This window comes from Hermetia illucens, chromosome 1 (genome assembly GCF_905115235.1).
Source record: "Hermetia illucens chromosome 1, iHerIll2.2.curated.20191125, whole genome shotgun sequence".
NCBI classification, from domain to species: Eukaryota; Metazoa; Arthropoda; class Insecta; order Diptera; family Stratiomyidae; genus Hermetia; species Hermetia illucens.
Genome location: NC_051849.1, coordinates 220,241,299 through 220,269,078, shown reverse-complemented (window position 1 = coordinate 220,269,078; position 27,780 = coordinate 220,241,299). Strand labels below are relative to the sequence as shown.

General features: G+C 45.6%; 1 protein-coding gene across 17 annotated transcripts in view; it reads right to left on the bottom strand.

Annotated features, from left to right (window-relative positions):
* LOC119661605 (protein borderless) overlaps positions 1-26,899 on the bottom strand; it is a 30,773-nt gene extending 3,874 nt beyond the window's left edge. For 3 of the 17 annotated variants that reach the window (XM_038071007.1, XM_038071022.1, XM_038071023.1), the window contains exons 1-4: positions 26,448-26,872; positions 24,700-25,159; positions 5,749-5,971; positions 5,381-5,665 (exon numbers count right to left, since the gene is read on the bottom strand). In XM_038071007.1, the coding sequence (XP_037926935.1) occupies positions 5,381-5,665; positions 5,749-5,971; positions 24,700-24,954 (763 nt within the window). In that variant the 5' untranslated portion in view covers positions 24,955-25,159; positions 26,448-26,872. Of the gene's footprint in view, positions 1-5,380; positions 5,666-5,748; positions 5,972-24,699; positions 25,160-26,447 lie in introns of all 17 variants that reach the window. The other 14 variants (XM_038071011.1, XM_038071019.1, XM_038071009.1 and 11 more) reach the window with 14 other exon arrangements.
* Between the last annotated feature and the right edge of the window lie 881 nt (positions 26,900-27,780).

The following is a 27,780-nucleotide window of genomic DNA, read 5'->3' as shown; positions in this document are numbered from 1 at the left end:
ACCCGGAAAAAGCATCGCAAGGCGACTGACAGCCCGACTGCTGAACTTCAGCCGAAAAGCCTAGACGACGGCGTAGATACGACGTCCGAGACGACGCTTTCAAGCGACTGGCAGTCCGATTCGCAGTCCGGATCTGACCACACGATCAGAAGCTCCATTTCGGTAGACGCGATCCGCGAGGTGATAGGCTTCCGAAAGGAAAATAAAAAGTTGATGAAAAAACTCGAGGAAGTCCTTGAGAACAACCGCCGGCAAGAAGACCGGATCAAGGAACAAACTGACGTGATGGTGTCGCTAGAAGCCACGAGCACGCATACTTTCGAGGCAACCAACCCCGAAGAAGCTGGGTTCCACCAGAGCGGCCAAGCAGCCTTCATCAACCGAGGCAAGCAAAACAACAACGCGGCGCCAACAAATAAATAGAAGGTAAGTCGAAAGATCCTTCCACTCGTGGTCTTAGAGAACCCAAAGATTTTTAAGTTAATTAAACAATCTATTTCTCCGCCCTGCCTTACAAGCACCTGATAAAGAAATGAGGGAGGTCCCACCAAATTTTAACGAAAACGCCGGAAGATCACTCTACCGCCAAGCAGATCTTTGTGGAGAACCATAACAAATCCTTCACGGACACTCTCCCTTTCCAGAAAAATACCAGACTCATTCTTCTAGGTTTAGATGCGGCGTTCTCCCCTCAAGAGATCGTCGATGAATTAGGGGCTCAGGGAGTCTCCAGGACCCTGAGCGCTAAATCCTTTGCCACGACCTGGGAAAAAAACAAGAAAATTAACCTCGACTTGTTGCTGGTCACCTTTGACGAGACATTCAGCGAGGATCAATGCAGCACATAATCATCCGCTTCGAGCAAATTGAGAACAAGCAAGTGCTGCTGCAACTCAATGGTGGGTATATTGGCATCCATTAATGGACTTTAAAATAATCGCGTTGAACATCAACTCCATCATCCAGATAGTTCTTCTATGTGAAACTAGGTTGAACTATAGGTTCAGGGCCGCAGCACCAGCGATGGAACGACCGTTCTCATCTCCGAAAAATTCCTAGCCCCGCAAATCCACCCACCTCCCAACATTTTCAAATCAATTGAAGCCATCCCAATTAACACATCCCTAACCAATCCCTCAACACACACGACTTCCTCCGCATTAAGGAAACTCAGAAAACCCTGCCTACGTTTAGGCAAATCTGTCAAACAAAACGCGATCCCACCCCAAAACATCCCCCCACAGAAAAGATGAACGTCCTCGCAGACCACTTCCTCGAAGCACGCCACCACACCTTCCACTTCCGTGAACAACGTTTCGTCAACGAGGTAAGCGGAAAAATCTCCCAACTCGTTTCCCTTCCCGATAGATACAGGCCCATCTCGATCCTATCATCCTCTGCCAAGATCTTCGAGCGGACCATAAAGCCGTCATAGGCGAGCATTGTGACTCCAATCATTCCCTTCCCGATTTTCAATTCGCCAACCGAACCAAACACTCGGATGAGCATGCACTCCTCGTGCTCAAATCGGACGTTCTCCTGGGTCTCAACCGGAACGCGACGACTACAGCCTGCCTCCTCGACATAAAGGAAGCTTTCGGCTCCATATGGCAATACCTACTCGTTTATAAGCTTTCCGAAATCCTCAATTTCTATCCGCTACCCTCTTCTCCCTGTTCACCGCAGACCTACCAAAACCAACCTCACACCCAAACCCAATCCGAATCCTCCAATACGCGGATGAACTCATCCTATACGCCTCCATCAGCAACATCCTGGCCGGTGAAACCCGCCTGAATTCCTATTTGGACAAACTTTACCGGTACCCGCTGGAAATTCTCCCTAAACCCACAGAAATGCGAGACTATCGTATTCTACGGTAACGCAAGGATGACGCCGAAAATAAGGATGACATATCAATCCTATCCCTGGAAATCCACAACGCCACAATCCCAACCGTAAATGCAGCCCTACCTTGGGATGACTATGCATTCCCGTTTATCCCACCACCCACATATCACGAAGCCACTAAACCGTGCAACTGGTGCTTTCAAATCCCTTTACCCAATCCTGAAATACAGCAGCCCAACACCTCCGAAAGTCAAGCTGTTTTGCTGCAAAAAGCTTATGCGTCCCCTCCCCACTTTCGGCTTCATCTTCTGGTCCGACAGTTCCCCTACCAAAATCGAAGACTCCGAATCAAAGAACGCAGAATCCGTCGCCCCTGTTCCAACGCCTACAAAAACGAAAACCGCTCCAAATACATCTCCAGCCAGATCCTTTCCTCCCTTCGTCAACTTGATCTCGAATTCCTATGATGTAAACTGAATATTGTGGGTGGGACTATGGAAAGTACTCCTCCATCTTTTGCGTATTGTGCTTTTGTACTCAAAAACGCTTAAAGTCGGGCTATTGCTGACATGGGCATCGGTTTCTGACAAAATTTTGACTGCAAGATTCCGGGCCTGGTGGATTAGTAATGGGTGGTAAGGATGACAAGATGTGTGTGAGTTTGTTTTGTCCCGCAAGGCCCCTTCAAGTTAACGATTCAAAAGTTTATCACACCAATGTTTCCTTAGAGAAGTTCCGCATCCCGGGGAGAAGCGATCGGAAGACTAAAATTCTCCTTGCTGTTCGGGGGTGAAAACGAAGGTGGACCAATGTACATTTATGTTTGAATCTGGTGTGTGATTGGTATATATAAAAACAAGCGAAAAAGACAAAACAAGCGAAAAGGAAGAAAAGAAACAGAAAAGACATGTTGGTGCAGGCCGAGATAAAAAAAAACTATAAAAATGAAAGCAAAAGGAAAGTGGAAACTGGAAGTTGAAACTAGAGTCTGATTACAACTTTTCTTATCAACCTTGCCAAGTCCATCCATACAGACCAGCAGCCCGCCACGAGGAGACCTAACAAAAATTTAAAAATGTTATTCCAATTGACAGCAGTCCTGTTCGTTGAAAGCTTGTCACACAATTAGACTTCTACCCCGCGAAGGAACCGCCCCATTCTTGGCGAAAAAAGCTTTGTTATAGGAAAAGTTGGTGGACAATCTTGTCAGAATCTTTACATCCTCCGTACTAAGGGATATTTTTCGGAACTAAGGCTTCCCAGAAATGTCATGAAAGGTTCCTGTATGGAACGTGCCTTTAGCCAGGGAAGTTAGTTTGTATTCTTCGTTCCATTCAGCCCGAATGGTTTTACGCGCCGTACATCATGTATTTCAAGATGCAGAAGGAGGAGAAGGAAAGAGGCCAGCCGCCTTTTGTATTCGCCTTTTCGTTATAAAGATTGCCGCTATGCCCAGGATACTAAAGAATACCAGAGGACCACTTTAAGCCGAGCCTTCCTCATTTCATCATGCGCCCGTGCGGCAAAGTGTTGACGAGGGCTTTAATGGCTAAGAGAGAATCCTTGATAATGATACTTCTGTCGACCTTCTCATCACCTGATAGCTTTATGGTTTGCCAAAAAAAAGGAATCCCCCCAGAAAGACCGAAATTGAGGAAGTCGTGAGCAGCGAACTAATATTTAAATAAGCAGAGCATCCAGAATTCGCGAGGTCATCCGAAGCATCGGTTGACAAGATTGTGAAACCTAAAGCTTCCCATTTGTGGGTTTCCTCCTCCCAACAGGAGGCATGGTCGGTCCTGCGGTATAAAACTTCCTCCTCGTATGGATTTAAAAAGGTGGTTTTTGAATATGTTGGGTTTTCTTTCAACGACCACGTTTTCTATGATTGTATGGAATTTATTGCAAACTGCGGTTAATACGCTGGAGGCGAAATATTTGCCTCTGATGAAAGAATAGCGTGGAAGGTTGAAGACTTTAGCATTCAAAATTGCTCTCGCCACCAGCAGGGTTTGTCTGAAGGAGGGAGGAGGTCGTTAGCTAGAGCAAAGACAGCATGAGTTGGGGTGGGTCTGGCAAGGTCAAAATATCGCCTCAGAGACGCGCCATGAGGGGTTCCATCTTATTCTCAAGCTATTTGAGTATAAAGATTGTTGAGGACGCATAGTCTCGGACGGGACTTACCACCTCCCATTGTAGTTTGACAAGGTGAACTCTGGCAATATCCTGCTTGGACCTGTGATGCGAAGGTAAGGTCTTAATGACCGCAACAAGAACAGCCAAATAATAATACTAATAATCTTCGCCGCGACAATCCAACTGAATCTTGGCCTCGAAGTGTGTTAGAGCGACAACAGTCCAAACTGTGTAAAATTCTGTAGCATTCATCGCCTTATTATCGGCATGTCGAATTTAACTGACCGCCAATGAACATCTAACCAGATTGTTCGTTCGTTCGGTTGTCGTCTGTCAGTGGAAAAATTTTCTTGATGCATAAAAGATACCAAGTCTAAACAACCCATTCGAGAATATTAGTGAACAATAGGTTGTCATTGAAATGCTTTTATCTCTGGCACTCCGTCCCAAAAGGACGTTACAAGACCTGACATGCTCAAGTCTTTTTAGGTAGGGAGGAGTTTCCTAATCTTGCACAATAGCCTTTTGCGTTATATTCTGCCGAAAGCCTATGCAACTTCAGAAAGATGGCGGAACAATAGGAAGCAGGCTTATCGGACGGTATCATGATACTTGTGTCCGATCTTCTCCTGATTTTACGATAATAATTATAACTGACATGTTCGGAAAGTAACCAAAAGGCATCATCGCAGAAAGGGAATTGCTGGATCATTTTTGACTTTTATCATTTCGGTAATTGAACTTTTTTTGACTGAATTCGGTGAAAATTTTTGTTTTAAATGAGCTACGAGTGCATCACCTTTTTTAATAGCAACTAGTCACCCTTTTCCTCAGCTCTTCCTAGCCTTTTCCAGGCAGGATATGCCATGCAATGGAACCCACTATCCCACGATGGCCGGTCAACATATCGATCTAGAACTACATGGCGTAGAACAGTAGAAGAGCATTTCAAGCTTCTTGGAAAATTATTTCTTCAGTTGGGTAGTTTCTGGGAATGGGTCCGTTAAAAAAAATCACCAATTTCGACCTCTCGCACGCCCTACCTTTCCAAAAAATATCAAAACTAAGACTGGACTCTAAAAGTACAAATCGAGACCTTTCATTTGATACCCAACATAGCTATATTCAGTGAGAAAAAAATTGTACACCCCCTTTTGTATGTATGAGGACCTTCTCACCCTTAATTTCAACCTAGAAAGATGTAACTCACTGCATGTCTGGGCGTTCACAGTTCCCATCTTATCACCTAATTTCTGGTCAATCGGTATAACCGTTTCTGAGAAAAGTGCGAGTAACCAACAGACAGGCAAACATTGAACTGATTTTAATAAATTTTTGTTTTGCAAACAACTTAACTTAACAGAACATTGCATTATCTGCTCATAATACTTACACTGAATATTTAAAAAGGCTCGTGCTGATTGTGTTTCACCGTCATTGTTCCGTACAACGCATTCATACTCTCCCAAATCACTCATCATAGTGGGGTCGATACTTAGACTTCCATCCGGTGATTGCATCGACCTATGAGTTAAATCAACAAGTTCTGAAAGTGCTTTGCCATCTTTGAACCAACGTATCTGTGAGCTCTCCGGACTTTTCATGACACAATGGAAAAATGCAGTTTTTCCTTCCATGATTGTTTGATTGACGGGCGGTATTTTGATGAGTGATCCTCCTAAGAAGGTTATGATTATGAATCTTTTTCATGTGTATAAGTCATAAAGGTGTACGGGGGTACTGCCAATTGAGCATACTTACCTAAAACAGTTAAATAGAACCACGTTCCATTATTTCTTGAACTAGGGGTTCGATTCGGAAATGTTATCTTACACTCATACCATCCTTGATCAGATTCTCGTATCGATGTTAGATTCACCGATGCTTTTCCATATCCTTCATGTTTGTCGAGAAAGTTCAGTCGACCTACAAAGAGCTCTGATGCAGAGATTTCACCATCATACCACGAGAAAACTTTTTGACCCTGAAATGGAATAAATTATTGTTTTTAGTTTATATTTAACTACCCTGTCTAAATCATTCCTATAATAAATAAAACTAAGAATTAAATATAGAAAAAAATCCAACATTCCGTTCTCGACTCAATCAGGCTAATGGGTGACAAACCAAGGCCTGAGCCCAAGGCGAAGAAAGTCTGCTTCGGTTGGGTAATGTCTGAGAAGGGATCCGTGAAAGAAACTATCACTTATTATCACACTGTCCCTGCCCCTCTCGTGCATCAAACGTCAAAAATAAGGCCAGCATCGTAAAATACTAATCAAGACCTTTCATTAGATACCCCGAATGCCTATATTCAGCAAGAAAAAAACTACACCCCCCCCCCCCCCCCCCCTTTGGCATGTGTGTTGACCCCTCCCCATACCCCTTCAAACTCAATATACAATGATGTTTCTACCTTTCCACAAAATTTCACATCACTAGAAGTAACCGTTTCTGGGAAAATGCACGTTACAGACGGACAGATGTGCAGAACACAAACAATCAGACAGATCTGTGAGGAGTTTTTAGATTTTCTACCAGGCGTGACCCTAGTTGGCAAACAGGGGCATACTTACTAATGTGTAAATATATGTTCATGTCAGATACTATCTTTTCACGCGTAGGATAACCAAACTATAACAAGAAGTGGTGAATGTTAGAACTTATTATTAGATGCGTCTACCCAGGTAGATATATCGCTGGCCAAAGAACACCTATCGTGAAGGGTGCTCTGCTTAAATTATAGAACACCAGCATGGTCGCAAGAACCTCAACCTAACCATCAAGCGGCGCAAGAGAGAATTTTCCAAAGAGATCCGCTCGACGGCGGGCACATAAAGACCTGGGAGAGCACTTATAGAATCATGTTGGGATAATTGACAGGCCGTTCACTTCCGTAGATCATGTGCACTATTCCGGAGGCTGACACCTTCCAGCGATCTCTGAATGTGCGGCACTTCCGGCAGTCACTAGAGGCTAGTTGTTGGAGATCTGCGGTAGAAAAGGTCGCAATAAGCCCCCCCCCCTCCCCGTCCCTCCTCGTCCGAATGACATGCCAAATAAGGCCTGAAATTTTGCCGTGAAATTTAGACCGGGCATATTCATTGAGTTATTCAAAGCGTGCATGTCCTAGGCGATCTTTCCTGCATCATAAAAGTTGCAGAAGTTGGTACTGCTGTCTAAGGCTGGTTAACCTCCAGGTGAAGCATTCTCCTATAAACCCATCTGTCTTCCAGACACAGTAGGGAAATGTTGGAGCGGTAACTTACAATATAATATTCCCGGTTTTTGGGAACCAAGGAGGCCATTTAGGTTGGCAGTGTAGCTTCCGGTAAGCTAGATCAACTATTGATGCCATCAAATTGGTCACTGGTTTTACCGAAAATGCATATTTACAAGGACGAAAGCTCTGGTATGACACAGATGATGGACCAAAAAGTACGCTGTCTCCACGGGCTCCATACTGAACGCATTACTGTGGAACATCTTGTACAATGATGTTTTTTACTGGAAGATTCTCTACCGCGAGTTAGCAGGATAACGTAACACATCTCGAAGTTGAACTCAATCGAAACAATCAGTGGTGAGTGCAGTCTGCAGAAGAATAGTTAGAGGGTGTGCTTTGCCTCCAGGACCGTCTCAGATGATACGGCACTCGACATCTCGGGAATGATGTCGATTGATATCTTAGCAGACGAGATGACGAGAAAATGCAAACCCGGACAAAATTATGTGTGCCTGCTTATTATTTCTTTATTCCACCAGAGTCTTAATTCCGAACCTCCCACAAAATTATGAGCTCAGAAGGCAATTAATTAGATAGCGGACCGTACCAATTGAGAAAATGGATTGGTGCACGCACCCCTCCTTTTTGGGTCAGCTCATAATTTTGCAAGCATTAGACGATTTGGGGCTTCATCCAAGGCAGAGGCAACTCCTCAGACGTTGCCTCACCTCTGCTTTGAAATCAGATTGAAGAAGGGGCTGATCTAGCTAGCTAGCTTTCATTGTTTTTTCTGCAGTTCGCATAGTAGTGATCCGATCAACATACTACATAGAAGTGGCGATAGCGTTGATAAGTAGCGATCAATACCCACCTCAGCACACACCAATCTCTGGTTTAGTATAGCATAGATCTACCTAATTAAAGTTTCATCAACACCATGCCCTCTGCCGGCATCACAGGGCTTTTGGAAGGGTGCACAGTTAAACGCCCCTTCAATGGCCACAAACACCCCCATTGGGTACTGGCCTTTCAGAGCTGCCTCCTCTATCTTTCAAACCAAAGAGGGAAGAGCAGACTCATCAGGTTTTCATCTAGTGGGTGCGACCTTAGCGCCTTCTCGCGAATGTGACACCTAACCAGTCTCACCAGAGAGTTCAATGAAAATGACGAACTTTAGGCAAATTAGCCTAAAGTTCTTTAGGTTTGAATAGTCATCTTTCCCAGGCTTAGGTACCTTTTGTCAAAAGGAAGGCACGTTGCCCAGAGCGAGACATCCTTCATCCTCCTTTAGCATTGCTGGGTAGGTGCCATCCATGACAGGCGCTTTGAAGTGTTTAAATGATAGTATAGCAGCTCTCGCCTTCTCATTGATAACAACCGCTTTCGCAGTACCCCAATTCCACTTGCAACACCTTTGTGTTAAAAGGTTTGCAGAAACCACCAATTCTCTTTCTCCCACTTCTGAGACCTGTTCTCCCGGGTGGTGTACTTTCAAGAGAGTCTATATAGTCCGGGTAGCTGAGTGGTTAGAGCACTAGGCTACCGTACGGAAGGTCACGGTTCAAATCTCACTGGTGACAGTGGAATTTGAATCGTGATTTGACGTCGGATACCAGTCGACACAGCTGTGAATGAGTACCTGAGTCAAATCAGGGTAATAATCTCGGGCGAGCGCAATGCTGACCACATTGCCTCCTACAGTCTACTGTAGTGTACCGTTACGGTCTTGAATGAAGTGCTCTAACACACTTCAAGGCCTAGATCCAATATGGATTGTTGCGCCAACGATTATTATTATTATATAGACTCAACTCTGGAGATCGTGAAAGTACCATCCGGTTTTCTAAGAGAGTGCAACCTGGCCGAATCATCCTTACTAAGGACTCTACACAGCCTGGAAGTTTCCCGACCACTTTCCAGTTCCTCACAGGATGCTCTAAAAGAGTCTCGTTTCGAACGTTTTATGAGCCTCTTGTTGTGAATTCCGGAAGTTTAACCAATCTTCTTCCTTGTTGCTTTTGCAAACACGATTTAGAAGTCGTCTGGTGGATTTCCTAAGTCTTTGTAGTTCTCGACTCCACCATGGAACCGTTTTATTGCAAGGACTGAGGACAAGCCTCTTCAAAGCACTCCAAAAGTGTGATTGATCTTCTATCGCCAGAGAGGTCCTTATTCTCCTAGGAAACTCCACTTTATCGCCAAGGAGTTCACTGAACTTTGTCCAGTCCGCTTTCCTAGGATCTCGTCTTTGTATGATAGACTGTTCGCCGGCAATATTCAGACTCAATTCTAAGTAACGGTGATCTGAGAGTGAGACATCATCTAATACCCGCCTGTCTCTAATCAACTCTAACAAATTTGAAGTGCTGATTGTTAGGTCAATTACTTCACTTTTTCTTGGTCCCAAGAATGTAAGGGACACACTATGTTCGCGGTAGTTAGACCAGCTAAAGTTATAAAGTCAAACACATTCTCTCCTCTAGGATTGCATTTGCTACTGCCCCAACAAATATGCCAAGCGGTCGCATCACAACTTATTGAGAGTTCAAAGCGACTTGATTCTGCATACACTACCAGATTCCTTAGTTTTTGCGTCGGCGGAGGACACAAAGAACCGTAGGATAAGTAAGCAGAGGCAACTATAACATTTCTTCTCTTACCATTAACCTGGTATTGTAAGTTGACTGCAACAAGGTCCTGGGAACAGAATTGTCTCAGCATGGTTGCATCTAACAATTTTGACATCAGAACGCAAGCCCTCGGTCTCGAGGATCTTTCATTGAAGAAGATCCTAGTCTCATTGACTGATCCAATGGCACAGATTGAACCTATGACTCTTGAACCAGAAATATACAGGGATGGTCCTGCAACTTTGCATGCTGCATAATTTGACTATCTCTTATGTTTGTAGACATAAGTGCAGTCTAATATGAAAATCGCCGCTAACTGAAAAGTCTGCTGCGTTCAGTGTGGATCCCACCGGGACTGCCAGCTTGTCCTCACCTTCCGGCGAAAGTTCCGCTTTCTTGCATCCAATTTCTCTATGTTCTCATTCCCAAGAAACTTCGCCTTCTTTCGCAGTGCCTTTCGGTGTCGTCCCTCCCAGGTTCACGGTGTCCGGGCTGCATGGATCTGTTTCCACATATCGAGCTTAGATTAGTTTCGTCTACATCACCAGCTTCCCTTTCTTCCGCTTTTCCTGGTAGAGGCAGAGGAGAAGATTCTGACAGGTAAGCCTGTAGTCCCTACTCCTTTGCCGCTGAAGTTTTCTCCTGCCGAGTATTGCTTCCCCGTTTTTTGGAAGGGTTAGGCAACAGTGTCACCGACAGGCGGGCCGTAGTCAGGTTTCCAGTTTCTCTCATTAAGGGAGTTGCTGTACTATCCTTTCTGGCTGACCGAGCCATAGACACCGCGTGTAGGTTTTCCACTGAAGTCTTCCACAGATTTCTCCGTGGTGGAACATGAATCTGCTGAGGCCTCAAAAATCCGTGCCTGGCCATGACCCGATTTCTCAAAGTCGCGGGTGAATTCGAAGTTTGTGACTTCTTACCACTTAGAGAGTTATCATCCTTTGATTTCGTCTTCCTATGTTTTTGAACACCCTTAGTCTAAACTAATAAACTACCACAGACTCCTCCACCACGACATGGTGGTGTCCGAGGAGGAGCTTCTCCGGTTACTCAGGATGGTCTTTTGACCATTGCAATCTCAATTTGTCGTTACAATCCTTCAAGGACAACTGAATATATCACAGTCCTGGGAGTTGTTTCACTAAATCTTCTCTCGGTTACCGGTACGTTCCTGTGAGTAATATGAAATGCGTATTTTACTATCTGAATTGTAGGAAGCCACAGACACTACCCTCCCCTGGCTAGAGAGCTCCCCCAAAGTCAGTTTGAACCTCGTCCATTTACTCAGCATGTAACTCCTCATTTAAATATGCCGAAAGCATACATTAAGTTATTAATTGGAAGAACTTACTTGTGCCTAGCATAATTGGATTGTTGCCATAGAACTGTCCTACCCTCTGCTAACCATATGCTCGTAAGTCTTTTCTATTGAAGAAAATCACAACTATCAACTTAGCGACTATTACCATCAATTTATTTATGCACTTAACTTTTGCCATTTTCATGTTCAACATCTGAGTGTGTTCTGCGCATTTTGAACCGAAATGGACAGCGGACTCATCCCACTTGACCGTAACGCTAACTCACTCAGCAGCAAGCGTTTTATGCGACATTTATCAATTTGGCAACATTTCCGGTTGCAATTTGAGATGAGGAAAAGTTTAGAAAGAAACTACCCCGTTTTTTCTAGCTTTCGTTCTTGGTCGCACATGTCGGATTAGATGTCTTCCTTGCGTGATATTTCAATGAACACTGAGCATCTTGGATGCGACATTGATAGTCGAGAAAGTGATGATACGCATATTACTCGAGAATGACATCAGATGAGTTTTTCGTTGGATAAAACCCTGCTTATTAATGGGATAAATATGAATGAATGATCTATTCCGGTTTGGTGATGTAATAGGTCGAATCAGTCATTTGTACTCCCAACACGGACTAAGAAACGCAAACGAACTTCCAGTGCCGTCGATATAAACGCTCTCGCTCACTATAAACATCTACTTCATCCACAGAATCTTTCCTAACACTATTTAGTTCAATGCAATTAGCGCTAATTTAGAGTCTTTTTTTCGTCAGATTCTGGAAACAACCGAAATACTGAAAGGGTTCTACCCTACCCCCCTAGTTCGATACAATGGCTGACTATGGGATTTGAGAAGTATCTGAAACGTGGGGGTCAAGCAGTGCACTGCAGGATAGACTGATGCGGAACATAGCTCCCTGAGGCCAACCTATCTCTCCCTAAGGATGAGCTGTCTCTCCTCTGGGACGGTGTGTGCCTTTTCAGGGGCCAAGCCTCTCGTCTACCAAGACCATTAGTGAGTGGTGATAGCCACACCCTGTACGAGGTGACCCTACTATTAACAAAACGCTACGGATCTAGACTGGGGAGTCGAAAAACATCTCCCCCAATCCAGGGTGTCATGCGAACCGTGCCCATTGGATAGTTTGCAGTCGGGGGTAACTGACTATATTCGAACGGAGCCTCACTGATACCTGGTCGCCTCAGTGAGTAAGTTAGACCTTACCGTGTTAAGGGTGGCTATGGCACAGCGGACCCCTTAGCCCCCATACTCGTGGGAATCGAATGAGTACAAAACTAGAAAAGAAAACAAAAACCAAAAAAGCGGGGCCCCGTACCGCACCAAAACTGGTTAATCAGGCGGAGGCACGTCTCCGAATTACTGAGAGCCAGGTGACTACACCCAAGAAGGGAGAAGTTGGGACGTCAAGCAGTGGATCCAAGGTGAGCATTGGTATACTGCGTGGACTACAGCCAACGAACACCACTGCTCAAAGAGCGGGGACCAGCAAAAGCACGTCTGAGATAAATATAACAGACGTCAGGAAGGAGACAGGTCTAAGTGGCGCCAGGGTTAAATGGTGCCTGCGCTATCTGAAGGAAGACCTGAAACCAGATGAGGCCCTTAAGAAGGCTCAGGACAGACCTAAGCCATCTCTACCGGAGCCGAGAAAGCGGGGAGCAGCAGAGATCAGCCCGCATGAAGGGAATGCTCCCAAAAAATCCAGACCTGAACCCAAGGCAGGAGAAAACCCGGCAGGTCAGGAGTGAAGGCAGGACCCAGGAAGCCCGGCATTAGCTATGCTAATGCGGTCAAGGGCATTCGACTAGCCATACTGCCAAAAAGGTTTCCCGAGCAAATACTCACTCGGGAGGAACAGGAAATCATTGAGGAACTTGTCGTCAAGCAGATGATCAAGGGTTGGACGTCGAAATTGGCGTTTACCGGGATACGCTTAAGACCAGGCCTTATACTGGTGGACTGCGTGACGGAAGGCACCGCAGAATGGGTTAGAACCATAATTCCTAGATTGCCAGGCTGGGAAGGGGTGAAACTGTCAACATGTGGTGGGGATGATATACCAAAGGCCAAAGGCCGCGGCAATAGAAATGGAAGACCTTATGAGACTCCTAATTGCTCAGAAGAAGATCTCCATACTCGACTATGGAGAGTCTTCAGAAGCAAGGTGGAGAGCGAGGGTAAACTCCTCACGATCGGGGTAGATGACCGATCCCTGGAGGCAATTAAACGTCGGAGTTGTCATATCAACTACCGATTTAGCAACATACCCGTGCATGTGCATAAGGAAAAGCCAAGGAAAGAGACCTCGGAGGAGGCATCGGGTGAAAAACTTACCGAGGTCCCTGAAGAAGTCGCGGAAGCCATAGAGGCGGAAAGAACTGGATCAACCAGCGAAATAGACCTGCTGCCCAATGAAGAGCAGAAGCTGGACGACCTAGACCTAGGACTCCTAGGGCTCGGGGTGGACAGCGACGCACAGGAAAGCGCCATGTCGGAGGAGGAGGGTGACACTCCGACAGTGAAGAAGAGCTCCAAACAATAACGGAGCCAATGGCCAGCACTAAGATAGCCCAGATAAACCTCCACCATGCGAGAGCTGCATCTGCAGTGATTGCAAGGGCAAATTCCAAGGAGAACATTGGAATAGTGCTGGCTCAGGAGCCCTGGGTGTACCGGGGACAGATTCGCGGTCTGCAAGGAGGAGACATGCAGGTAATTTGGGACTCCTCTTGTGAAAAACCAAGAGCTTGCATAATTCTCCAACGTAATTTAAAATACATATGTCTTTCAGAGTTCTTAACCGGGGACCTTGTGGCTATCCAAGTCTCATTGGAAGCCGGGAGGAGCACTCGAGAGGCAGTTGTAGCATCGGGATACTTCCCAGGAGACGAGAGCCGGGCTCCACCGGAACAAGTCGCAAAGCTGACGAAGTATTGCGAGGAGAGGGCGTTACCACTTCTTCTCGGTTGCGATGCCAGCGCCCACCACGAAGTCTGGGGAAGCAGCGACACTAATCGTAGAGGTGAGTACCTTCTCGAATTTATTCTTAGCAATAAGTTAGAAATATACAACGTAGGGAACACTCCAACATTTGTGACCAGCACCAGACAAGAGGTACTAGATATAACTCTAGGAAATACCCTAATGAACGGGATGGTCAGGAATTGGAGGGTGTCGGATGAACCCTCAATATCTGATCACAGGATAATCAGATTCGACATTGAGGGTAACTCCGAAATAAAAACGCACCTGAGCAACAACATTGCCCACCTTCAAGGGGCCGGTGACATCAGGAGCGAACTGAAATTAGAAACGGTGGTGGAAAACCTCAAAACAATCGTCATTGACGCATATGAGGCCAGCTGCCCGGCCAAGACAGTCAAGTCATCAAGGGATGTACCATGGTGGAACAAGAACCTACCCAGAATGAGAACGGAGGTACGAAAACTCTTTAACCGGGCAAAACAAACCGGGGACTGACGGAGGTATAAAAATGCACTGACTGCGTATAGCAACGCGATCAGGGAAGCGAAACGGAACAGCTTTAGGGAATTCTGTGAAGGGATTGAACAGATCACAGAAGCAACCAGGCTGTACAAGGCTGTAGCCAAAGACGGGGGAATATCCTCTGTCTGCTTGAAAAAGGAAGATGAGACATTCACCGAGAATAAGGAGGACAGGGTACACCTGCTTCTCAGAACTCATTTCCCGGGGTCCTATCCCTCGTCGGCAGGCGACAACTATCTGCCTGACACCCCAACAACGAATAAAAGGGGAAGGAAAGAGAGCTGGAAACTAGCAAAAGAGGTATGCTCAGAAGCTAGGCTAAGATGGGCAGTGAGAACTTTTAAACCAATGAAATCTCCCGGAGTAGATGGCATTTTCCCAGCACTTATCCAGAGAGGCCTAGAAATTATCTTAGAGTCTTTTCTGAGGGTGGTAAGGGGGAGCATAGCACTGGGTTACATACCAAGGGCATGGAGACGGGCAAAAGTGGTCTTTATTCCGAAAGCGGATAAAAAGGATCCTTTTCACCCTAAATCTTTCAGATCAATCTGCCTAACATCGACAGTGGAGAAAGTCATAGACAACTATATTAGAACTAACGTTCTAAAGCGTAATCCCCTACATCACTGTCAACACGCTTACCGGGCAGGACGGTCAACTGAAACTGCTCTGTATCAGCTGACAGAGGTACTACGGGACGCCATAGAAACAAAAGAAATTGCGCTGTGCGCGTTTTTGGATATCGAAGGAGCATTCGACAACGCATCGTACACAGAGATACAGGATGCCCTGAGCCGCAAAGGAGTGGGAAACACCCTGGCACTCTGGATGGGCAAAATGCTTGAAAGCAGACAAATAGAGGTACAAACAGGTACAAATTCTATTATCATGAACACCACTCAAGGCTGTCCACAGGGTGGAGTACTATTGCCGCTGATGTGGAGTATGGTAGTGGATGAACTCCTGGACGTGTTAACTAATACTGGAATACAAGTCCAGGGCTACGCGGACGACATTGTTCTAATCTGTAGGGGCAAATATGAAGATACCCTATGTGATAGAATCCAAACTGGATTAAGGGTTACTAGTGCCTGGTGCAGGAAGGTGGGACTGCGGATCAACCCAACCAAAACCGCCATAGTACCATTCACTAGGAGGCGTAAGCTGGATCACCTGAAAGCCATAACATTACATGATATGGAGGTGAAACGAGAAACAGAGGTCAAATATTTAGGAATTACGCTAGATCAAAAATTACTCTGGAAGACATATGTCGGAAACACTTGTCGGAAAGCCACGAGGGCTCTGATGACTTCCAGATCCATAGCAGGAAAAAAATGGGGTTGCAGCCCGAAGATACTACTTTGGATATATACTGCAATAATAAGGCCAATGATTACCTATGGAGCGGTAATCTGGGCAGAAAGAACCCAACTCAGCACACAAGCCAGGGAATTACATAACCTCCACAGGCTGGTTTGCGTGTGTATCAGTGGGGCAATGAGGACATGCCCAACGGCATCCCTGGAGGTCCTTCTGGGATTAATCCCTCTCCATCTGCACATACAGATGCAGGCAAGGAGATCAATATTCAGGATGGCTGGTAGTATGAGTGAGGCGGGGAGTTGCCTAAATCGAAAGAAGATTGATATCCTTTCTAGGCGGTATCCCGAATTACTGATACCGAGGGACAACATGCCAACGAGGTTTCACTTCGATAAGAAGTTTGAAACACGTTGGAGTAACAAGGCAAACTGGGAGAGCCTGGCTGCGACATACGGGTTAAACCAGCAACTGATTACTTGGTACACTGACGGATCCCTCACAGCAGAGGGAGCGGGTGCCGGTGTCATTGGTCCAAGGAGAATGTACTTTGAGCCAATGGGCAGGTACACTAGCATATTCCAGACGGAAATTTACGCCATAGACAAATGTGCCTCCTTTAATCTGCAAAGGAACTACAGGGGGCAGAACATAGCTATTCTCACCGATAGCCAAGCAGCGATCAAGGCACTTAGGTCCAACCAGGTGAACTCGAAACTGGTATGTGAATGCCTTGAGAGACTGAATACACTTGGCTCGTCCAACAAGGTCTGGATACTTTGGGTTCCAGGCCATGCTGGGTTGGAAGGCAATGAGGCAGCGGATGAACTAGCCAAGAAGGGAGCAGGGATGCCTTTACACGGGCCAGAACCCTTCTGTAGAATCGGAAACGGTTGCATGGCTATGAATCTAAAAAACGAGGAGAAACGGTTGAGGGAACTATATTGGGCGGGCCTACCAGGGATGGAGCAGTCCAGGGTGCTTATTGGGGGATACGAACCCATGCGTACAAAGGATTGTTTAAACCTCACCAAAAAGAACCTCCGAATCATAGTGGGAATTCTCACTGGTCATTGTCGGCTGAACTATCACCTAGGGAAGCTAGGGATATCTACGGACACTGCCTGCAGGTTCTGTGAGGAGGAGGACGAAACCTCAATGCACGTCCTGGGACAGTGTCCGGCACTTGTGCAAAGTAAGTCGATACATCTGGGAGAACACTTAATACCAGACGCAAAGCTGAAACATCTGGAAGTGGGGAACATACTAAAGTTCCTAACGGTTACAGGCCTGCTTGAGATACTATGATCAATAGGTACACTATAACCAGTAAAAGGGGCACAATAGTTCTTCAAGGACGCAGTGCGACTTTCCCTTAACAGAATAATAATAATAATAATCTGAATCGTTTATAAACAATCAGTTGACTTCTAAGTATGTAATCTCCTTCCAATGTTCCTTTTTCATCATACGTCGCATGGAAATGTACCATTTACCCTATTTCAGCACGTTCACCACTATTCTAACATCTATATTTATGTAATATCAGATTTCGCGTTGAATATTGTAAACAAATGTGTTAAACGTCGCGAATAAATGTTTTGTATATGCTAGAGCAGGGTTATATCTGATATTCAATACTTTCCGCACAGCCGGCCAACAAATTGTGTTTTTAGGACACAAATGTACGCAGTTTCACTTACATATATACGAGTACTGTTGACTACAATAAGTTCAAACTATCGTGTAATTTCTCCCTAATTAACACTTGCAGTTATAGTAGTATCTTTTATCGTGTTTTGTCTTTTCATTCACTAAAATTTTTCTCATCGAATTTCCTAGTCATTCAACTAATTAGATCAAGTCAACTTGGTTAACCCGGCCGACCCTACGGTCAAATGGAAAAACTACACATCTGTAAGCGGTGTAGCGTGGCAATAACAGAAATAAAGCATCCAACACTGTTTTTAAACTAATTGAAATGATTGATGATTACTTCGTTTGGATAATTCAATAAAACTCCTAGCATTGCCCTTTTGTAATGATTTATTTATGTGACAATACAGGGGGGTTGCAAGCTATGCCTGTATCCACATAGTTGCTAACAATACAAAGTTGAATGCATCAGTGGACATTTGTTGTATTTTGCAAACACAATATGTAACTCATAGACTGAGATACTTTGTAGTGTGGATCTACTTTTATTCTGAGTGTCGGAGTCATCACTGAATGATACTTACAGAACACTATTATACATGATGGCGAGAATTTGCATTACGTTCCGGAAGAAAATGTGTTATAAGCTTGAACTGTATTCAGAAATGAGAATATGGGGCAATCGACGACCCCCCCCCCCCCGCCAAAAGTGCCTTAACTTTGCCAAACTAGTCGCGAGGGAGAACCCCCAAAAGCGCACCTCCTTCTTCCTGGACCAACCGAATCCCATCCACTAAACTGCTCGAGATGTCAACGAATTCAACCCTTCATCGGTGTACTACACAACGGCCACCCAAGCTCCCCGACTCCACAAGCACCATATAAACAAGCCATCCCGGATCTTCAGATTTCGTTACACAATCCCGCAGTTCATGATAATGTTCAATACGATGATCTACATTTTGGCATGCAGCCATGGATGTTAGAACCATTGAGTCGCTCATCAGCTCTATAATCAGTTCGGCTCACCAGCATGAGCTTCCAAACAAACACAATCCACAAATAGTGCTCCTGTGTGAAACTATGCTCCACTACCGATACCAATGAACTTTTCCAAATTTCAACTTTTTGAGAATAGGCAGACAATATCCTTACTCAACTCCTTTATTGCTTGCAAGAGGCACCACAAAACTAGCCTTTGTCAAATTCCTCCGCCCTCCTTCAGCCAAGATCTCTACAGGTTACCATCGCCTCAATCGAAACCGCCTCTGGCTTCGTATACGCCATTACCCGCTAGTGTCTCAACCAACTCCTTGATCCGAATGGCCTATCCACTCTCAAATCTTTTTCTGTGGACCATACCCCATACATAATTTTGAGTTGTAGTTTAAACGTCAACCACACTTCCTGGTTGGACTCTTACATCAATAGCAACGGTCGCAAATTGCATTGCTGGGGGACCACCTACCTACATTGTTAGTTACAGTCATTCATCGCTCGCTCATTTCCTACTAATTAATAACATCAACGTAATTCCGCTTCCAAACACCACCCCTTCAGCGGCTACGTTACCACCATCCGTAATATCCAACTGATGCCCTTGACAAGGAGGTGCATCGTAAACGCCTCGCTCAAGTGCAGAGGCGGGGAGCTTTCCGAGTGGCGTCTGCTTATCGCACCGTCTCCGAACCGGCTGTGATGGTGATTGCGGGAGTGATCCCCGTTGCCCTCCTTGCCAAGGAGCGCAAAGCGATCTATCGCCGTAAGGGCGAAAACTTAAGAGAAGTGGTTGCCCGTGAAGAACGTCAACGCACCCTTAACGAGTGGCAACTTTCTTGGCAAAATGAACCAAGGGGCAAGTGGACTGCGCGGCTCATCGACAAATTAGACCCATGGTTGAACAGAAAGCACGGTGAGATTGATTACTTCCTTACCCAACTTCTAAGTGGGCATGGAGGTTTTCAGTCTTACCTGCACAGGGTTGGGAAGGCGCGATCTCCTGATTGTGTGTTCTGCAATGGAGTGGCGGATGACGCTGAACACACCTTTTTCTCTTGCGAGAGGTGGGACGGTCTCCGCCAGCAGCTTTATGCAGACACAGGGGAGTTCTCTCCAGACAACATTGACATTGATTCGGGCTCTTCTTATTACGAAGAAGATTGAACTCGACCGGCAGAGGGATCGGACGATAACGGATTCCCTGAACTAACAAGTCCCTTCCTCCCCTCCCCTCCCGTTGGTGAAAGGAATTCCCTGACTTGAAGGCTCCCAAAGCCGGGAGGGCTAGCCCGAAGTAATGTTTCAAACGGTTCCAGGCTAGTTCTCTGATGACAGGGAGGTGTTTAGTTGGTAGTCCGCCAGCGTGCTGTGCCGGGAGTCCAACACTCTGTGCGTAAACGCATTCAACTACCCTACTCCAAAAAAAAAAAAAAAATCCAACTCCCCGATTGAGGCATTTGCTCACCACCACTAGCAGCTCCGGATCTCAGGAATGCCAACTGCCAACTTATAAACGAGTTTGTCAAAGCCAGACTGTCCCAACTCCAATCCTACAGAATCAGAAAGTTCCTAACGATATCATCGACCTTACGTTTCGTCAATATACTAAAGCAATTCAGATAGTATATCAAGAATTCGTACCAATAATCTCCCTGACCTTCTGTATTCTTATTTCTGTACCACATGATATCCACTACCCTTTCACAAGACATCCCGTTACGAAAAAGCAAACGTCCTTGCTAACCGTTTCCCGAAAGCCATTGAAGCTGAAGTCAATGCTTCAATTAACTCTCTTCGATACTCATGGTCCTACTCCCAAGCAATAGGGCAGATTGTTCCAATACCCTCTTCTCTTAAATAGATTTACTGCTTCAATTTTACCGATTAATTTCATAAAACTCGAGGTTGTCGCTATGTCCTTTAAATAATGCAAAAGCAAAAACTGAACAGGACTTTTTCAACTACTGCTTTCAACTACAATAATCTATCTTTTTAACATATAGGAGCACCAACCTAGCTGAAATCCATGTCCTGAAACCGGGAGACATTGGCGTTACTATGAACTCAATCCTACCCAACATCCTAAATCGTGCAAACGACACCTTCAAATACCCCATACTCTGCTCCTCCACGCTGCCCATTCCAACAAAAGTCTAGATTTTCTGTTACAAGCAGTTAATCCGACCTGTCATAATTTTCGGCTCCATCCTCTCCTCTCCTTATCAGATGCAGAAGCCACGCCTCAAGGAACAGCAGTGGCTTAAGGAAAGGCAGATCCTCCATCACTATATCAACGACGTTATTACGAAACCTCCCAAACACGTCCAACCCAGAGCATTCTGGCCGAGTATGTAATCAAATTCCTTCCCTCTCTAATCCCTTACCCATCGTTATCCTTACCCTCCCGTCTCTCCTCGACCTTATTTTAGAACTACCAACAATATCAGATGAAGGTTTTCGTTAGCCTTCCTCCAGGTACCCATTCATCTCTAAACAACAACAGTCAACATTTTGTAGGTTAATTTCCATAGTTTTAACCTTAGATAAAGTTAGCTGCCAAAGTCCCTGTTAGATTAAACATCTTTTAAATTGTCATGTCCATATTTATCAATATGGCTAAATGGTTCTTGATGACAACGACGTGAATTTTGCCCGACGCGTTGTCAGCGCTCGATCCACTTTCGCTGCCTTGTCTAAAAACTGAAAACGTAGCGGCAGTGGATAAGTTACACATTCAGGGGGGAGCGGTGGCTATGCTATGTAGTGCAATCCACCTTCCCAAAATTGCCAACCAGTGGTCACAAGAGCACTTGGCGCAAAAGAGTAGAGAAGAAGTGTACGCGTCTCGAAAAATCCTGGGGAGCTGAAGCGCATTTTAGTGAACCACGAGCGATGGTGCGTGTGGTTGACGCGATATACCCTAACAATGGTAACCATATATCATATATTTATTAATAAACGAGTCGGAAACCGGAAGTTCGGCGCTTCAGGTATGAAAGGTTTTGTTTGTTTCTTAAGGAACTATATTTGAGTAAAGGACGTTTGTACGTGTACGTGTCTGCATAAAGCTGCTGGCGGAGGCCGTCCCACCTCTCGCAAGAGAAAAAAGTGTGTTCAGCGTCATCTGCCATTCTATTGCAGAACACACAATCAGGAGATCGCGCCTTCCCAACCCTGTGCAGGTAAGACTGAAAACCTCCATGCCCACTTAGAAGTTAGGTAAGGAAGTAATCAATCTCACCTCTGTTCAACCATGGGCCTAATTTGTCGATGAGCCGCGCAGTCCACTTGCCCCTTGGCTCACTTTGCCAAGAAAGTTGCCACTCGCTAAGGGTGCGTTGACGTTCTTCATGGGCAACCACTTCTCTTAAGTTTTCGCCCTTACGGCGATAGATAGCTTTGCGCTCCTTGGCAAGGAGGGCAACGGGGATCACTCCCGCAATCACCATCACAGCCGGTTCGGAGACGGTGCGATAAGCAGACGCCACTCGCAAAGTTCCCCGCCTCTGCACTTGGGCGAGGCGTTTACGATACATCTCCTTGTCAAGGGCATCAGCCCATACCTCCGCACCATAGAGAAGGTCGGACTGCGTTGCTCCCATGAGGAGACGTCTCCTAGTTGATATAGGCCCCCGACATTCGCCATTAGCCGACTCAAGGCCGCGACTCCTGCTGCAGCCCTGTCCGCAGCTGCTTTGATTTGCTCGAAGAAGCTCATCTTCGAGTCGAGCATTAAACCAAGGTATTTAATCGCTGGTTTTGACTCTATAGTCAACTCGCCGATCGATATAGGACGCAGGGTGGGGATTCTCCTTCTGGTCAGGATGACCACTTCGGTTTTTTCCAGCGCAAGGTTGAAACCGTGAGCAGTCATCAATCCGCTTACCCGTCGCATCAATATGCCAAGTCTGCTTTGCGCCTGTTCAACAGTGCGTCCGACAACAAGTGCCGCAACGTCGTCTGCATAACCGACCAGGCGCGACTCTTCGGGCATATCGAGTCTCAGCAGACTATCGTAGGAAGCGTTCCAGAGGTCCGGCCCTAAGATGGAGCCCTGCGCTACTCCCGACGTGATTTCAGGGGGGAGCGGTGGCTATGCTATGTAGTGCAATCCACCTTCCCAAAATTGCCATCCATCCTCCTCTGGCCCTCTAGCGTCTCATAGAGCAGGGAGCGGTCTTTCAGATAATCCCTCAATATCCGCAAGAGATAGCTTGGCACGTGAAATGAGTTCTCTAGTGTGACTAGCATATCTGTCCATCTTACGGAATTGAAGGCATTTCTGACATCAAGCGTTATGAGGAGCACTATCCGTCGAGATCGGCGGCTGTGTGCCCCGGCTCGATTAAACGCATCTACGACCTCCATAACAGCATCCACTGTAGATTTCCCTGTTCTAAACCCGAACTGCCTTGCGGATAAGTCCCCGGCAGCACGGATCGCTTCAGCGAGTCTACCCCTGATGAGCTTCTCGAGCACTTTTCCGGCCGTGTCAAGCATACACAGCGGTCGGTATGCAGACGGGAGCTCCGGGTCTCCTTTACCCTTACTGATCAACGCGAGTCTGGCCACTTTCCAGCGACAAGGAAAAATGCCATTCTTCAAGCACGCGTTGAATACTTCAAGCAGCAATTCTGGCGCCGGCATGCCATCAGGACCTAGCGCCTTCCTGTTTTTCATAGTGAGAACCGCTTCTTCGGGTTCTCCCATTGTAAAAAGGGGGCAATCCACGACGCTTTCCACGCTATTTACATCAACCCGTACAGGGTATATGGGAAGCAATACCCGCACAATGCAGTCCATCTGGTCGGTGCTCAATATGCAGGGCTTCCGCAGAGCCCCGATTTTCCGAGTGGCAAGCTTATAGCCAAGCCCCCACGGGTCATCATTCACCTCATTAACAAGATTTTGCCAGCCGCGAGCTTTGCTTTTATTTATAGCGCTGCGGAGTCTCCTTTTTGCTGATCTATATTGTGCCTTTATGACACATGCCTACTCGTTGGCGTACAAACGTTGTGCTAAACGGCGGAGCTTATGACACTCCTTCCGTAGGTCGGCATTTTCTGCCGTCCACCAGTACATAGAAGGCCTGTCGCGCCTGAGGCATCTCCGGGGCATGGAAGCCTCACACGCCGCCGTTATCAGATTCATCACTCAATTTACGACGGTATCAACTGCGACACCACCACCCCCCGGAGTGCCCCCCAGCGCGGCCCTACCTGCTCCAAGAGCTTCGACGAACTTTCCGATGTTCACCCTCACGACATTCCACACACAGGGGGAACGTCGTGTTGGTCCTTGCCGGCAAGTAGCTTCAAACAACTCGAACGCAATGTACTGATGATCACTTGCCGAGAAGTCTTCTAGGACTCGCCACCCGTCCACCGATGATGCCAGAGATTCCGACGCAAAAGTGATGTCAGGAATGCTTCCTTCACAACCTGGGCGCCGAAACGTTGGCGTGGATCAGGTGTTTAAAACTACGAGCCCGGTTCTCGCCGCCATTTCCAGAATCCGTTTCCCTCTGGAGTCTGACTAAGATTTGGCGAGTACTAATCGAGACCTTTCATTTGACACCCCACATGACTATATTCGGTAATAAAAATGTTACACCCCCCTTCTCCATATATGGGGGCCCCACCTTAAGTTCTACCTAGAACGATGTATAATAACTCGATGTAACTAAGTCGAGCCTTTAAGCTTCTTCTATATTCTTTTGTAAAGTGTAGGGCAATTGAATCGTACCAGCTCATTCAGGACCCACTACTATCTGGGGTACCAGGGAAGCATACTAAAATGATTACTAACAGGAAAGGACGAAAAATGAAACCAAGACGAAGGATTCAGGTAATACAAATTGCGAATAGCTACCACGATTTTCTAGCTGGAGGACACGACCAATAGATCAAGATAATTGGGGGGATGATCGGGAAGGTATTGACGCAGAATTGTGTATGTAATTCTCCTTTTCTTTTATTTAAAAAAATGTATAATAGCCATAATTTGATTGATTGTATGAACTTCCTTATCAATAAATACTCACATCCTTGCTCCAGTGTAGAACATAAGGTATGACAATATCCTGTGGAAAGTCAACGGGACAGTTGAACACGACATACGATCCGACCTTGGCCTCCAAATATGATGGCTGCCGTGGCTCTTCGAACATACACTCAACTCGGGATGAACTAATTAAAATCACCACAATGAGCGTCAATTGAACGCGCAGCGTGCCCAGAATCCCGGCAGCATTCAATGTACTTAGCCGCCATTTGGGCGGTAAACAATTGTTTCTCATGTTCCGGTCGCAAATGTTTCTATTTTGGAGTTACTTTTACCGATCCACTGTACACCACTGTTTTTCAGTTAGCCCCAAATTCGGGTGTTGGCCTACATACATATATGCAATTTGATGATGATCAATTCGAAAAGTTTTATTTATTGATTGGGGCTATTCAGTTTCTTGTCGCCTCAGTTGGTGCTACGGCTAAGGCAGGGACTATCTATAAACATTGTATCAGATGAATTGGTGAAACACGCGAACGCATCCATGGTACATATGCAAAAGGTTGTGGTTACGCTATTCGCAATGGAATGAGATGAGTACGCGCGCACATACAGCGTTTTAATTGAATCGGAAATACGAAGCATGCACCATTGAATCACATTGTATCTGACGAGTTGGACATATTTCATTCCCTACAGATGCGTTTCAATTCGTCAACAATAGCTCGATTTATTTGTTTAGAATCTATTCGATTAGTGCGAAGGTTGGACTACGCTAAAATCTGATTGAAAGTAATTGCGAGACGCAACGGCTTTATATATGTAAATGGTAATTAGGCAAGGTCTCTTGGAGCGGATAGACTAGTTAATAGCAATTTGTATGGCGCCTGACAGGATTCTCTCCAAAAATGATAGGAAACAAGAGTGAAGAATTGAATGTCAGAAATGGTTAAAATACTATTTATCTGAATTATAATGAAGATTGATTCGAAGAGGTGCTAGGTTGAGGCTGAGCTACATCGAAAATATACTTTTTTTCCAACGATATCAATAGATCCAACTTGCAGCCAACACTTGAGGAGATTTTTTTAAGTGAAACCAGATATTTCTTAATTTTTGTGGAAGAAGGACGCATCAAGGGACATGAAAATCCTGGGGGAGTTTAACGTGAGGACCTGCCAGGTAGGCATAATCCCACCCCCGGATTGATTTTGGGACTACAATCAGAGCCCCGCCATGCAAGCACAACGGTCCTGGTTTATACTTGGTGCAGGCTCAGCATTCATACCAGTGGATGCGAGGCCTATCTAACACCTCTGCCGCAACTAAGGGGTACGGCACCCGAGTTGTACAGCGCAACTCCGCTCCGAGGAGCTCTGCCCGCGATTTAGGCATAACCACAACCACCATAAAACTCCCACTAGGAAGCCAACCGCAAATAACCGGGCCGAGAACACATCCTCCAGGAATTCTCCTGGAGCATATGCTCTCAGAAGGCCATCCCGGTTCCCATGGTACCAGATTACCTCCGGTGAGGCTTCGTGGCGGAGCCACTTCAGATGAGTCCTTTGCAGACACGGGTCTGATCGCCCTCCTCGAGTACGTGGGGATGGAACTCCCCCACGGGTTAACTGAAATCATCAAGGGACAGTAGTCAGCTCGGCATATGCCCAAATTTTGTGTCGCCTCAAAGAAGACCGTCTATTTGTTAACATGTATGCGTTTTAGATACGCACTATTCCTGAAATACTATAGAACCCTGCTGAAACTGGAAAAACGCATCACCTTCATCTTCCTCTCAAATTACGTAGAAGCTTTTTCACCCACATTGGGCGCCAAAAGAATAAAGTGGAAAAATGTTTCAAAAACCGTTACATAAGCAATTGTAGTAAATCAAATCAGGTTTGGAGGTAGCTAAGATTAGTAGCAGATAGTAATTATGATGATTGATTCTCTGCTTCGTAACACTTCCAAGGAAATATCGTCTTAGCTTGATAACTATGGTAATCAACTTTCACCGAACTTGCGTTAGTACGTTACTCCTTGCTATAGAGATAATTGAGTTTTTTCTACTAATTTCTACCACATCACGCTACGCACTCAACTTTTCAAAAAGTCCATAAATCTTAACCGATCCGATATAACCGAGGATTGATCCACACTACCAAAAGAAAAACGGTTCGACAACGACGGAAGTTAAGTCGCAACTGCGATATTGAATAATTCCCTGATTAACAATTGACTACCGTCGTCGTCGTCGTTGCACAGATGGCGTCATGTAGAGGCACTTGTTTAACGGATTTGCCTAGCATTGTATTAAGCTCGAATGTAAATTAAATTCATCTTCTGTTCCTCTACAGCTCCGCACAGAGGCCAGAGATAGATCAAAATTACGATCAAAGTTGCTTATAAATTGTGCGCTAGACCTAATCTATCCAAAGTTACTAATAGTTCGTGTTGACATGGTGCATGGAAAGTTATAGATAAATTTACGCTTTAAAGCTGAAGATTCAAGTTCTGAATGTAATTTAAGACTAATCGAAATGCTAACGTCTTACTAACACGGGTTCGTTTCCAACACGTCTGAGAAAGCGTCTCATGCAAATAGTTTGTTACAATATTACGAATAGAAACCTTCTCAATGATATCAAAGCTCCTATGAATTAGCGGTTAGATCAATAGCCTTCAATGGGAGATGCTCATGATCTGTAGCTTCCTGTATCTAGCCAGACAGATATCAAGTTACCTATTATTTTGTTCATGGATAGAAACCCAAAGCTTCAGTGCGCAATAAGAAACAGAACCTACGATGTCAACCTTTATTACAAAGTATATTGGTTTCGTTATCCATTTGTTTAGCAGCAAGTGCAGTTAAAGTCGTCCAAGTCCACCAGTTCCCGTATTCACAGTTCCAATCTACAAATCTTCATCCTTCTTTCTGTTTATTCCTTCTCATCTATTTGAGGAAAAGGGTGGATTGGTATCCACCATAAAGCTGCTGAACACCCACAGCTCTACTACCAAACCATATCCCGACCTCTAGGCGGTGTGTGTGTGTATGGTGGGGGAGAAGCTACAGCTTCTGAGCACTCAGGCCGTGTTGGCCCATTGTACTCGC